Source organism: Sus scrofa, chromosome 18 (genome assembly GCF_054392235.1).
Source record: "Sus scrofa isolate SSC_HxYL_T2T_F1_AM1 chromosome 18, Sscrofa_HxYL_maternal_Yorkshire_Landrace_v2.0, whole genome shotgun sequence".
Lineage (NCBI taxonomy): Eukaryota > Metazoa > Chordata > Mammalia > Artiodactyla > Suidae > Sus > Sus scrofa.
In genome coordinates, this window is record NC_139400.1 from 24936376 (window position 1) to 24949654 (window position 13279).

Sequence of the window (13279 nt, forward strand, 5' to 3'; positions counted from 1 at the left end):
AAAAGATGATATTCAATATAGCAAAGGGTACAGGAAAAAACAATTTATATCTTACAAGTAGAATTATAAATTGTTTTAGCATACAGAGGTTGGCAAGAGACACCTGAGTACCTTCAAAATATACGCCTTTTTTTTCCCCAATTTTTAAAAATTGTGGTAAAAATAGAACTACCATATGATTCAGTGATTCCACTTCTATGTATATATCTAGAAAAAAACAAAGACACTAGTGTGAAAAGATACATGCACTCCAATGTTCTTAGCAGCATTATTTACAATAGCCAAGATATGGAAGCAACCTAACTGTCCATCAACAGATGAAAGGATAAAGGAGATGTGGTAAAGATACACACACACACACACACACACACACACACACACACACACACACACACTCACACACAGTGGAATACTACTCAATTTTGAAGTTCCTGCTGTGGCGCAGTGGGTTAAGAAACTGTTAGTGGCTCTGGTTGCTGCTGAGGTGTGGGTTTGATCCCTGGCCCATGCAGTGGGTTAAGGATCCAACATTACTGCAGCTGTGGTGTAGGTCACAGCTGTGGCTCGGATTGGATCCCTGGCCCAGGAACTTTCATGTGCCATGGGTTCAGCCAACAACAGCAACAACAACAACACAATTTTGCCATTTTGTAGCAGCATGCATGGACTTGGAGGGCATTATGCTAAGTGACATAAGTCAGGCTGAGAAAGACAAATACTGTATGATGTCACTTATATGTAGAATCTAAAAATACAACAAATTAGTGAATATGAGGAAAAAGAAGCTGACTCACAGATAAAGAGAACAAACCAGTGGTAACCAATGGGGAGGAAGTAGAGGGGAGAGACAGTATAGGTGTGGGGGAGTAAGAGGAACAAACTGGTAGGTATATAAGGATATTCTGTATGACACAGAGAATATAGCCAGTATTTTGTAATAACTGTAACTGAGGTATAACCTTTAAAAATTATGAATGACTGTATTATATAATATTGTACAGCAACTATACTTCAATAAATTTTTTTTAATTGTGGCACATTATATATAACATAAGCTTTACCATCGTAATCATCTTTAGGAGGACCACTGTGGCTCAGTGGTAACGAACTCAATAGTATCTGTGAGGACACAGGTTCCATCCCTGGCCCTGCTCAGTGGGTTAAGGATCCGGTGTTGACATGTCACAGATGTGGCTCGGATCTGGTGTTGCTGTAGCTGTGGCTTAGGCCGGTGGCTACAGCTCTGATTTGACCCCTAGCCTGGCAACTTCCATATGCTGCAGGTGTGGCCCTAAAAAGACAAAAAAAAAAAAAAAAGTATAGTTCAGTGGTTTTAATTGATTGATTACGTTCCTTCATACCATTGTGCAATCATCACCATCCATCTCCAGAACTCTTTTCATCTTAAAAAATTGAAACTTTGTATCCATAAAATAACTTCCATTTTCCCCTCCTCCCAGCTCATGGCAACCACTTCTCTCTCTTTCTCTATGAATTAGACTATTCTAAGTGCTTCTTATAAATGGAATCATTTAATATTTGTTTTTTTAGTATGCAAACGCTTGCCCACTAATTTCATTGCTTGGATTTTATCCTAGGAGATAATCACAAATTTGCTCAAAAAATTACCTACAAGGATCTTCATCAAAGCATTGTTAATAGTGTTTTGAACGTTAGGGAAAGAATCCCTAAGTGCCCAATATTTGGACATTTAATAAATTAATCTGTTGTATAAAGGAATACTATGCAATCATTGAAAAGGACAAAGAAAAGAGAATCACAACCTATTAAGCAAAATCCCTAGCAGGCTAAAGAATAGTATTTCCTATATATATGATCCCATCAATTTTGGAGAAAAAAATGTGTGTATATTCTTAATTATTAGCAGTTACTATTTATGGGTAGTGAATATTTATGGGTGATTTGAACTTTCATTCCTTTGTTTATCTACATTTACTATAATGAATACATGTACTTTTTAATAAGCAAAAGTTACTTAAGGAAGACAAAGTAAAATTAGATCATGTAATAATAAGAATTTAAAAATAAAATCAGGAGTTCCTGTCGTGGCGCAGTGGTTAACGAATCCAACTAGGAACCATGAGGTTGCAGGTTCGGTCCCTGCCCTTGCTCAGTGGGTTAACGATCCAGCGTTGCCGTGAGCTGTGGTGTAGGTTGCACATGCGGCTCGGATCCCCCGCGTCGCTGTGGCTCTGGTGTAGGCCAGTGGCCACAGCTCCAATTCGACCCCTAGCCTGGGAACCTCTGTATGCCACGGGAGCGGCCCAAGAAATAGCAAAAAGACCAAAAAAATAAAAAATAAAAATAAATAAATAAAATAAAATCAATCTAAGTAATTTAAATATCTAAAACACATACAAACAAGATACAATCTTAAGGACTTAGGAATATAATTAATAAGATATTTTAAACCAAACAGAATAAAATTAACATTACTGGAGTAATACAGAATTACCATTTACTGAGCTCCCAGTGAGTGCCCAATGCTATCTGTGTTAGGTGTTTTAAATACATTAACTAAAAGTAATAAGGTAAAAAATTCCTTTATTTAAATGAATCAATGGATAAGAAGAGGAAAAAGGCAAAAGTGTCTGAGGACAAGTTTTAATCCTTATAGAAGCCTCTAGAATGGACATCCACTCCTTCTTAGAAACTCCTTCTTCACAGCCAATCTTGGGGGCAATTGATTTTTTTCTTTCTGAGAGTCAACAGACATCACGAAGCAGTGCACTCAAATGGTTCATCATGCTCCAATCCAGTCTAGACAGTTTCTGTCTCAGGTCAAGACTCTTAAGAAAACCCTCTGCCTCTGATCCAGTCCCTATCTCCCACCCTATAACCACAAGGACTGCTGAGGCTCAGGGCAATGACCACTCTGTGCTACCCTAAAGAACAGAGGGTGGGAGTTCCCATTGCAGCTCAGGGGTAAGGAACCTGACTAGTATCTATGAGGATGTGGGCTTTATCCCTGGCCTTGCTCAGTGGGTTGAGGATCTGGCATTGCTGTGAGCTGTGGTGTAGGTCGCAGATGCAGCTCGGATCCCGAGTTGCTGTGGCTTGGTGTAGGCCAGCAACTACAGCTCTGATTCTGTCGCTAGCCTGGGAACTTCCATGTGTCGCAGGTGCAGCCCTAAAAAGGCAAAATCAAAAACAAAAACACAAACCAAAAAACCCCACAGATGGTTAGGTTAGAGTTAGGAAATGTATGTGACTTGATACACAGAAGATCAAGCAATTTATCAGTCAGTACACTTTGCATGACAACTTACAGAAAATGTGACTCATATATTTACTCATATTACTTAAAAGTCCGAGACCTCTGGCTTCAGGTTAGGCTTGATTCAGAGCCAAGAGATATGACAAGGGCTGTTCCTTTCTCTCCTCTCAGTTCTTGGCTCTCTTCTCTTTGGATTGGCTCCATTTTCAGGCAGGTTTCTCTGGGGATCAGAAAGGGACACCCCAGAATGCTTCTTGTGCAGCGGGAGCCCATTCCAGTAGCTTCCTCAGAAGATCAAAAGCATTTTTCTCTTAGAAGCATCTCAAGATCTACTGATAAGCTTAAGCCACTCAGGAACCTCACTTCACCCCTTGATGGAGTTGAGTGTTGAGACAATCTCATTCAAACCTGAGCACCGAAAAGGAAAAGAATGAGTATTTGAATAGAAAACTAGAATATATATATTTTTAATTATTTATTGATTTATCTTTTGGCCACACCATGCCATGTGGAAATTCCTGGGCCAGGGATTGAACCTGAGTCACGGTGGTGACCCATGACAGCCACAACACTGGATCCTTAACCCCCTGAGCCACCAGGGAACTCCAAAAACTAGAATATTAATGAAGGAAGAGGAGAGAAGCAAATGCTGGGGAAGAGCCAGCTACTGTCCACACCAACAGTTCTCTGATTTTAGGCACCTGGGGAAGACCTTACTGTGGAGGTGACTTGTGAGCTGGGGCTTCAAGGACGTTCATGAGCTGAAGAATCGAAGGAAAGTCATTCTAGATGGAGGTAACAGCATGCTACCAGAGGGGCTGGGATCAGTAGATGGAGAGCAAATACATTCCATGTAGAGGTACTTCCTTTTAGTACATGATCTGGTCCTGGAATCCTGGATGCAGTACACCCACCCATGTGGATTATCTTTAAATCTGATTCCATAACTTGCTGTTGAGCAACCGGCTTGAAGATAAAAGAGCACTCATTTGTAAGGTTTGCCTTCCATTATGGGGAAACAGTTGCCACCACGGTCAGTTTCAAGCTACCAAGGTGATGCCATGAACGTAGAGTTGGGATGTCACTGAATGTGGGAGGGCTCTACCAATCAGAGGGAGCTGGCACATCACTGTTTAAAATTCCTCAGTTTGGAACCGCCTTGGACACATCTGTCCCATCGCTTCCTCTTTTTTTTGTTGTTTTTTGTTTTTTGTTTTTCATTTTTGACTTTCTCAGTTTCAGAGCTGGAACTATAATAGCTTATAATAGACTCAGAATATTCTTGTTAATTATTAAGTTTTCTGGATCCCAGCTTTGCTGTAGAGAATGCACTTCTCTACATGATATGTTATGATATGTTCTCCCAACCAAAATTTTCTCTTTAAATTTGTTCTTTAATGAAGTAATACATCTTACAGATTGTCAAATACACACCTCTTAAGCATCCATCTCAATGAATTTTTACACATGCATACACTCACGTGATAGCCACACCATAAAACATTTCCAGCGTACCAGAAGACTCCACTGGGCCCCTTCCCAGTCAACCTCACTCAAAAAGGTAACAGCTACTCTCGTATCTACCATCATATATTAATTTTACCTGTTCTTGGACACAATGTAAATGACCTCAGGCGGTATGTATTCTTCTGTGTCTGGTCTTTTTCTCAACATCATATCTATGATACTCAGCCGTGTCGTAGGGTCTAGCAGTAATTTATTCTTTTTCATTGCAGTATAGCATTTCCTTGTCTGAATATACCACAATTTACTTAACCACTCTAAAGGTGATGGCCATTTAGAGCTCTTGTGACCAAAGCTGCAAAGAATCTGTTTGTGTCTTTGGGGAGATAAAAGCATTCAGGTCTGTTGTGAATATTCATAGGAGTGGTATTGCTGGGGCATTAGATAGTGCGTGAGTAGCAGATAAGATGATGAAGCTTCAGATATTGCCATGGGGAAGCTGTACTGATTCGTGCCAGCCTTGAGCCACCTCTGTGCTGGATGCCTGCATCACCATCTCACAGCTGTGCATCCTCCCTTCCCATTTCTGCTTAATAATCAAACTTGCTATGATTCCAGCAGCTATTGCAATATCTCAGATTGGTTCTCAGAGCCTGGAATATAAGGCTCCTGAGGGCATTTTCCCATGGGGAATAGCACAAGGTGGTGGCAAAATACTAGACTGAATGATTAGAGATCTGTAATCGTCTCAGATTCTGATGCAATGAGGCTGTGTGGTCTATTATTCTTATTCTTATTCTTATTGAAGTATAGTTGAGTCACAATGTGCCCATATCTGCTGTACAGCAAAATGACCCAGTGAAACACACACACATACACACACACACAGACAGACACACAGACACAGACCCACACACTTTTTCTCATATTATCTTCCATCATGTTCTATCCCAAGAGATTGGATATAGTTCCCTGTGCTGTACAGTAGGTCCTTATTGCTAACTAACCCCAAACTCCCAGTCCATCCCACTCCTTCCCGCACCCCCTCAGTGGGCTCTCTGGGAAACAAAGAGGAAGATTAGATGATCATCAAGATTGCTTCCCCTTGAAAATTCCGTGACTCCTGAGGAACTGCATTGTGCAGATTCGTGTTCCAGGCTGAGGCCTAGGATGCACTAGGCATTGGAAGATGTGGCTAGAACAGGTTCGCTGGAGTCGTGGTGCCCACAAAGTGCCCTCCTTGGATGCATCTCTGAGCCGGGGCAAAAGTGGAACTAAACGGGGCCACACAGATACTTGAGGACCAGTTAGAGAGAATGTGTACTAGGGACATTTCTACACCATTAGCCTCAATAAGCAGGCATTTCTCTGCCTGTCCAGCATCACAGTAAAAGCGCTTATGTAACCTTGATGCATTTCGAGCATTTGTTATTCAGAAGTAAAGAGGCTAACAGCCTGCATTTCAGAAATCTCTCAAGATCCATGGCAGGTAGATATTGCTGAAGGGTTAGGAGACTGTCCCTGTGCTCTCAAATAAAAATGGTTTGAAAATTCATCAAGGCCAGAGGAGCCATTCGGGAGAGATGAGAGATGGGGATGTTTGCGCCTGTCTAAGGGTTAGAGAGGAGAAATGAGCCTCTTCTGACTTGGGCTCTGTTTGTCAAAGATGATCACTCCAAACCCAACACAAAGGCAATCGAAGAGCCCTGGCGTCCTTGCAGGGCTTGAAAGTAGACAAGACTGGGGCTTGGTTGGGTTGACCTCTCACTCCCTGGCATCCCTCCTTCCATGCCCCAGGTACCACCCTCAATATTTCAGCCACTTTATTCTGATGAGTGTATAATGAGGAGAAAAAAAACATAAAAATGAAAAAAATGTAACAGAAGAATGTCTAGGAAATGGCAGAGAATGGCCTTTTGGAAACCTATTATAAATTTGTCGAGACTTTGCTCTGGAATCATCTTTGTGCCAGAGGTACCAAGGGATCTTCTTGATGCGTAGCCCACGTATAAAATTTATTTTAACTATGTGTTAAGCAGATTGCTCATCAGAGTCCACCCTGTGACACAATGTGGCACAGCCTATACAACTTATTGTGGGAGTTCCCATTGTGGTGCAGTGGTTAACGAACCCGACTAGGAACCATGAGGTTGCAGGTTCCGTCCCTGCCCTTGCTCAGTGGGTTAAGGATCCGGCGTTGCCGTGAGCTGTGGTGTAGGTTGCAGACGCGGCTCGGATCCCGCGTTGCTGTGGCTGTGGTGTAGGCCGGTGGCTACAGCTCCAATTCGACCCCTAGCCTGGGAACCTCCATATGCTGCGGTAGCGGCCCTAGAAAAGACAAAAAGACAAAAAACCAAAACAAAACAGGGAAAAAAAAAAAAACCCAAACCCCACAACTTATTGTAGACAAGGAATTAGCAGTAAAGGCTACTATTAAGCCTCAGGATTTTACTAGATGCATGGGTAGTGCAGCCATGAGTTTTCCCTGAGCAGTGATGGGAGGTAAAAGGGAGGCGATGGGATTTGCAGCTTTGCTGTGGATACTTTCAAAGATACAGAGGCTCATTGTCATACCGTACTTGTTATAATGCCTTGTAATTATTGCTGACTTGTTTCCTGCTATGTTGGGTTTTTTAATCTCTTCAAGGGTGCAGTCCAAAATTCTTGTTTTCGAATATATCACATAAGTGCATTCATGCATGCCCAGCCCCCATCCCAGCAATGCACGCGCGCGCGCGCGCACACACACACACACACACACACACACACACACAGACATTCACACTGAGGACTACTGTTTTAGGGTGGTGTTGGTTTTCTATGATTCTATATACAATAAAAATTGGGGAAGGCTTTAGGGTTGATGTCCTATTACAGTTTGTCAAGTATGTTTTAGTCCATATCTTTAGAATGTCCTTATATTGATGGTACTACATAAGAAGCCCTCTTCAGAGATTTTAATTGGTTCGCTTATAACTATGGCAACTATATGTCCTAGATTTTCTAGGATGTTTCTGATTTCAAGGACCGATTTAATTGTCTAAATATACAAATAACAGAGCATGAGCTCCATTTGCAGCTCAGAAAACATGATCATTATATTTATATTCTATTTCTACACAGACTCTGAGAACGGTACTGTGTGGCTGAAATGCTACTCAGAAGAGCTGAGCAAGAGCTACCAGGAACAACATGCTGATTAGTTTTTCTAGCTGGAGCCCAGGAACAGGTTTCTCCTCCCTGTGCTTTTGTTTTTACCCTCTCTCACCCATCTCTTCCTTCAAGCCCAACCAGTATGTTAGGGAGGGTCAAGAAAAGTAGTGGAAGAGGCATCACCAGAATTTTGCCTTTTGCAACTTTTTGTTTAATGTTGGAATTGAGGAGGTCCCATCGTGGTGCAGCAGAAACGAATCTGACTAGGAACCCTAGGTCACGGGCTTGATCCCTGGCCTTGCTCAGTGGGTTAAGGATCTGGCGTTGCCTTGAGCTGTGCTGTAGACTACAGATATGGCTCAGATCTTGTGTTGCTGTGGCTATGGTGTAGGCCTGCAGCTGTAGCTCCGATTGGACCCCTAGCCTGGGAACCTCCATATGGTGCAGGTGTGGCCCTAAAAAGCAAAAAAAAAAAGTTGGGATTGAAAAATCAGAAACCTTCTTTTGGCAATTCATTTGTGAGGGTGATTTGGATGTCTAGGTTTTTTTTTTTTTTTCTTTCTTTTTTTTAAAGAATGGGCATTAGGAATGATTGAAATTTTGACAGCAAGAGCATGTTTGTTTGAGCTCCCGCTGTGGTGCAATGGGATTGGCAGTGTCTTAGAGCTCTGGAACACAAGTTCGATCTCTGGCCCAGCACAGTGGTTTAAGGATCTGGTGCTGCCCCAGCCTCAGCATAAGTCGAAACTATGCCTCAGATCTAATCCCTGGCCTGGGAACTTCCCTATGATGCGGTGGGGGGGGGGGGGGAGAAAACAAAAAGCATTATTTATTTGCAGCTTTAATTCCAAAAGATGTGACATGGTGGGAAGATGAGAAGTCACTCAGGATGAAGGAATTGGAAGGTGATATTGCTTGATGCCTAAGCTAGGATTGGTGAAGAATTAAACCACTGCTCAGTTCTCCACTCTACATCCAAGTAGACCATTGACATCCAATGTTTTTACTTAGAGTGCTGGCTTCTTGGCCTGAGACTGCAGAGAATATTCTGTTGTGTTCTTGTATATACTGGAGTAGGTCTCACATGAATAGGACGATTCCTTGGTAAGATGCCCTAGAACCTGGGAAACAAGACACAGCTGTGCTTCAGGAAGACCAGGAGTTTTGATTGAACTTGACGTTATAAAAATTGCAGTTAGGAGTTTCCATCGTGGCCCAGTGGGAAGTATTAATAATAGTAATTACTAAGTATTAATAATAGTAATAATAGTAATAGTGGGAAGTAATAAATTCAATACTCTGCCACTGACCAGAGTTAGAGGTGAAAAAGACATAGTCTGTGCCCTACAAATTTCTACAGGAAAAAATCAGCAAATAATTGGAGTTCAAAAATGTTAATACATTTTTGTGTATACCTTTGCCATGCTGTTTTGTGGCTGGCTGCCTTTAATGTTGAAAAGGACTCTCTGAGGATAATATCATCGCTAACGTAAATCCTAAAGAGAGTACATATGCCTCTGTAAGACTAAGGTCATATGGGTAAACTTACATGTCAGAGAGTATTTAGCAATAAAATTTTGAAAATACATATGTAGATAATTTAAGCATTATTTATGTAACTTGTAGAGGTGAAATACTGACCTAGAAATAAAACTCCTCAACTTTGTTGTAGTTTCAATTCCTCCACTAATTAATGCTGTATTTGTCAATCACTTTCCTCTACCTCCTCCTCTTACGGTCTAATATAAGCTAATGTAATCGAAGTGGAAGGAGACACAGAAAAGTGAATGCATTGCATGCAAATAATTAATTTTTTCTGCTTTCTCACATGGAGATTTGAAAACCATAGTATTTAAAATTTTATTTTACGAAAAAGAAAAAAATGCATAGCTCACGAAATAAAGCTATAGGCCAAATACAACGGCGTTTTGTTCTGTGGTTACTTGCAAAACTAAAATAAAGACTACACTTTGCCTCAGGGATTTGTTCACAGGGATCTAGGAATGGTTGCATTAGGAGAGTGCACCTCCCTTAAGGAACTGTGAGTTCCTTTAGGAACGAGGTTGTATCTTTCAACTCCTAGAATACTACCTTCAAAGTGTGCTTTCTTAAACTTCCTTGTAAGTTGCTAAGTTAGATGTCTCTTCTGCGGCAAGACCACAACTCCCAGAAAGCCATGTTCTTACGGCGCTCACCGAATAAAGGCGAGAAAATCCCAGCACCCATCGCGCCAGATGGAGACTACAATTCCCACTATAGCCAGGGGCTCCGGAAATCTGTCGAACACCACCTGTTGCCATAGCATCCGGGTCTGCACCAACCAATCCGAGAGTCCTTGTCCAGTAGAGGCGGGCCGTTTGTATTTTCGGCCAATAAGAGGCATTTTTGTTTTGGCGCGTGACCGGAGGAGGCGGGAGCTCAGGACCGGCGCCTTCTCCTTGCTTCTTGGGGTCGTGGCCTTGCTCCCGCTGTGCAAGGCGAGAGTCCGGGCGCGTCCACGCGCGTGTGTGCGCGTGGGACCTTTAGAGTTCGTGGGTCCGCGCTAGGTCTCTCTGGGGGCAGAAGCAGAAGCTATGGGCGGGACGGCTAGCACTCGTCGGGTCACCTTCGAGGCGGACGAGAATGAGAACATCACCGTGGTGAAGGGCATCCGGGTGAGTGACAGTGGGCGGGCGGAGGGCCGGCCCTTGGACTCGGACCCCTTACCTCTGCCTTCTTTGGGTCCCGCTCAGCCTGGTTTTCCCCGTCTGGCATCCCTAGTCTTTTCATGCCCGAAGCCGAGTTGCTTGCGAAGAAGTTTGAAGTTTTTCAAGACTTGGGACATTCATTCAGAGATATTTCCTCGTTGTGTGCCAAGTGCTGGGCACTGTGCTGGAGCGGCTGGGGGGATGCTAGATTGACCTAGACCCTCCAGGGGCTCAGAGTCCAGTCTAGACTGTATTGCTTAGTAGTTGTGGAACTTTATTTGAACCCCTGCCTTACTGTACTCATCTGTGAAATGGGGCTTGTCTTACTTCTCCTGGGTTCAGGACACACACCCTGCTTTTGCATTGCCCACATCACTTCTCTGTGGTTGAATTGGCGTTTTAATGAACCCTTCAACTGCTGTCTCTCATTTAGTACTCCCACTGACGGGGGACGGCACTCAGTCCCTTAACACACACCTTAGATTTTCTGCCCTGGCTTGGGTGAATTCTGGTTTCTCCCTCCTTGCACTTGACATCTTGTCTTTCCCAGGCGCCTTCTCTGTTAGCCTGCCATGCCTAAGTTTTGGACTGGGCCCAGTTGCTTCAAGAGTAGCGTCCGCCAGCCCGATAGGACTTGAGATAGGATTGCAAGTTTCCATACCACTAGAAGTAGTACAGTCAGGTCTCACTGAGACATTGGAGAACATTTTTAAATGCCCTTGCGTATGCCTGATCCATAAACTGAAAACTTGATTTTTCTCTAGGATGTCAGTATACCAGCACTAACTTCATTAACACGGGCTTCCGCAGCGCCAGAATTGGGAGCGTCACATTTTTGGAAGTAGGATACCTGAGCCTTGTAAATAAAGCAATTTGACTTAAGGAAGTTTTATACTGTTTTCTGTTTTTTTTTCCCTCTGGTATTACACATCTCGCATAAGTAAATGAGTAAATTATTTTTTGCATTGGTTACTAGGAATTAAAACTTCTTAAATATTTAAGGTGTTAAAAAACTTCTTACTTTGGAACTGTTAACTTGAGAAGAATTTAAGTTTTTTCTAGAAACTCAGGCTTTTGAACTCAATTTTTGGTCTTTGACCAGCATTTTCTTATATTAATTGATGATGGGTGGTACCATGGCTTGTAGTAGAATATCTGAGACTGCATTCTTTGTGTTGTGTGGTTTAGTTGGTACTCTTTGGAGTAAAATAAACATTTCTGTAAATTCTTGGTTTGTGCAGAGATTTGTTTAATCTTGCTTTTAGGCTTTGAAAGTTCCACACCAGAGGGTGGAAAAGAAATAAAAGATAAAAGAAAAATAAATTTTGGGTGAGAAGACATTGACTAGAAAAATGTGGAAATCCATGTTCTCATTGCTCTAGTACAGGCACAGTGATGACAGCAAACTAAAAGAGATATGGGCCACAGCACAGAGATTTATATCAGGTATTAGATAAAGTTAAATAAGATAAGTGCGAAAAAGGGTTGATAATAGATTAAATGAAGAGATTGGGAGTTCCCGTCATGGCGCACCAGAAACAAATCCAACTAGGAACCATGAGGTTGCGGGTTTGATCCCTGGCCTTGCTCAGTGGGTTAAGGATCTGGTGTTGCCATGAGCTGTGGTGTAGGTCGCAGATGTGGCTCGGATCTGGCATTGCTGTGGCTCTGGCGGAGGCCGGTGGCTACAGCTCCAATTAGACTCGTAGCCTGGGAACCTCCATATGCTGCGGGTGTGGCCCTAAAAAGACCCCCCCCCCCAAAAAAAAGCGATTGGCTCAAAACCCCTTTTAAAAAACTTAAAAAATTTTTTTAAAAAGAAAAGAAGCTTTGGCCACCGAACTTGGTGGTTTTTCTTTCTCATAGAACACATTTTATATTTTTGAAATTCAGGCACACACCATGCTGATTTTGACCTCCATGCTTTGCTCTTCTTCAGTTATACCTTTCACCTGGAATGCCCTTGCATCGTTTTCCCTGTTGCTTCAGATCCTTTTTCAAGGATGATTTTCAATCTCTGAGCTTCAGTCTTCTTACCTGCAAAGGGTTTGAGTCTATCTCTGAGAGCTCTGATCTCTTCCACTTCTGAAATTCTGTCAGTCTGGTGGCACTCTTAAGTTTCTTGTAGCCACACTCAGCCTCTTGCACTTTCCCCTAAAAATAACATGCTCTTGAATTGTTGAGTACTCAGGGGTCATTCTGATTTCTTTGAGGTCATGGTCAAAAGAACATCAATTTAGAGTTAAACAGAACTCAGTTAAATCTCACATTAGGCATTTAACTAGCCTGCACTTCTTTGGTTATATTTCCTTATCCCAAAGGGGAATGTCATCTCTTCTCTTGATTGTGGTAAGATGAAGTAAGGTATTTAAAGCACTTGGCACTTGGAGATTTTTTTTTTCTTTTTCTCCCTCCTCCCTTCCTCCCTCCCGTCCTCCCTTTTTTTTAATGGCTGCATCTGTAGCATATGGAAACTCTGTGCTAGGGGTTGAATCAGCTGTAGCTGAGGCCTATGCCACAACCACACCAATAGCGGCTTTGAGCCACATCTGAGACCTTTGCTGCAGCTTGTGGCAATGGCGGATCCTTAACCCACTGAGCAAGGCCAGGGATCGAACCTGCATCCTTACAGAGACCATGTCAGCTTCTTAACACGCTGAGCCACAACAGGAACTCCACATTGAGTTTTAACAAAAGGCAGCTGTTATTAATATGATGGAATTCCTCCCACACCTGA

At 42.5% G+C, this 13279-nt stretch overlaps 1 protein-coding gene across 15 annotated transcripts in view; it reads left to right on the forward strand.

Annotated features, from left to right (window-relative positions):
* The first annotated feature begins 10264 nt into the window (after positions 1-10264).
* CHCHD3 (coiled-coil-helix-coiled-coil-helix domain containing 3) overlaps positions 10265-13279 on the forward strand; it is a 296981-nt gene continuing 293966 nt past the window's right edge. For 14 of the 15 annotated variants that reach the window (XR_014833217.1, XR_014833213.1, XR_014833214.1 and 11 more), the window contains exon 1: positions 10278-10509. Coding sequence is in view for 9 of the 15 variants with exons in the window: in XM_085004848.1 (XP_084860974.1) it covers positions 10429-10509 (81 nt within the window). In the remaining 6 variants the exon portion in view is untranslated. 15 annotated transcript variants of the gene reach the window in all.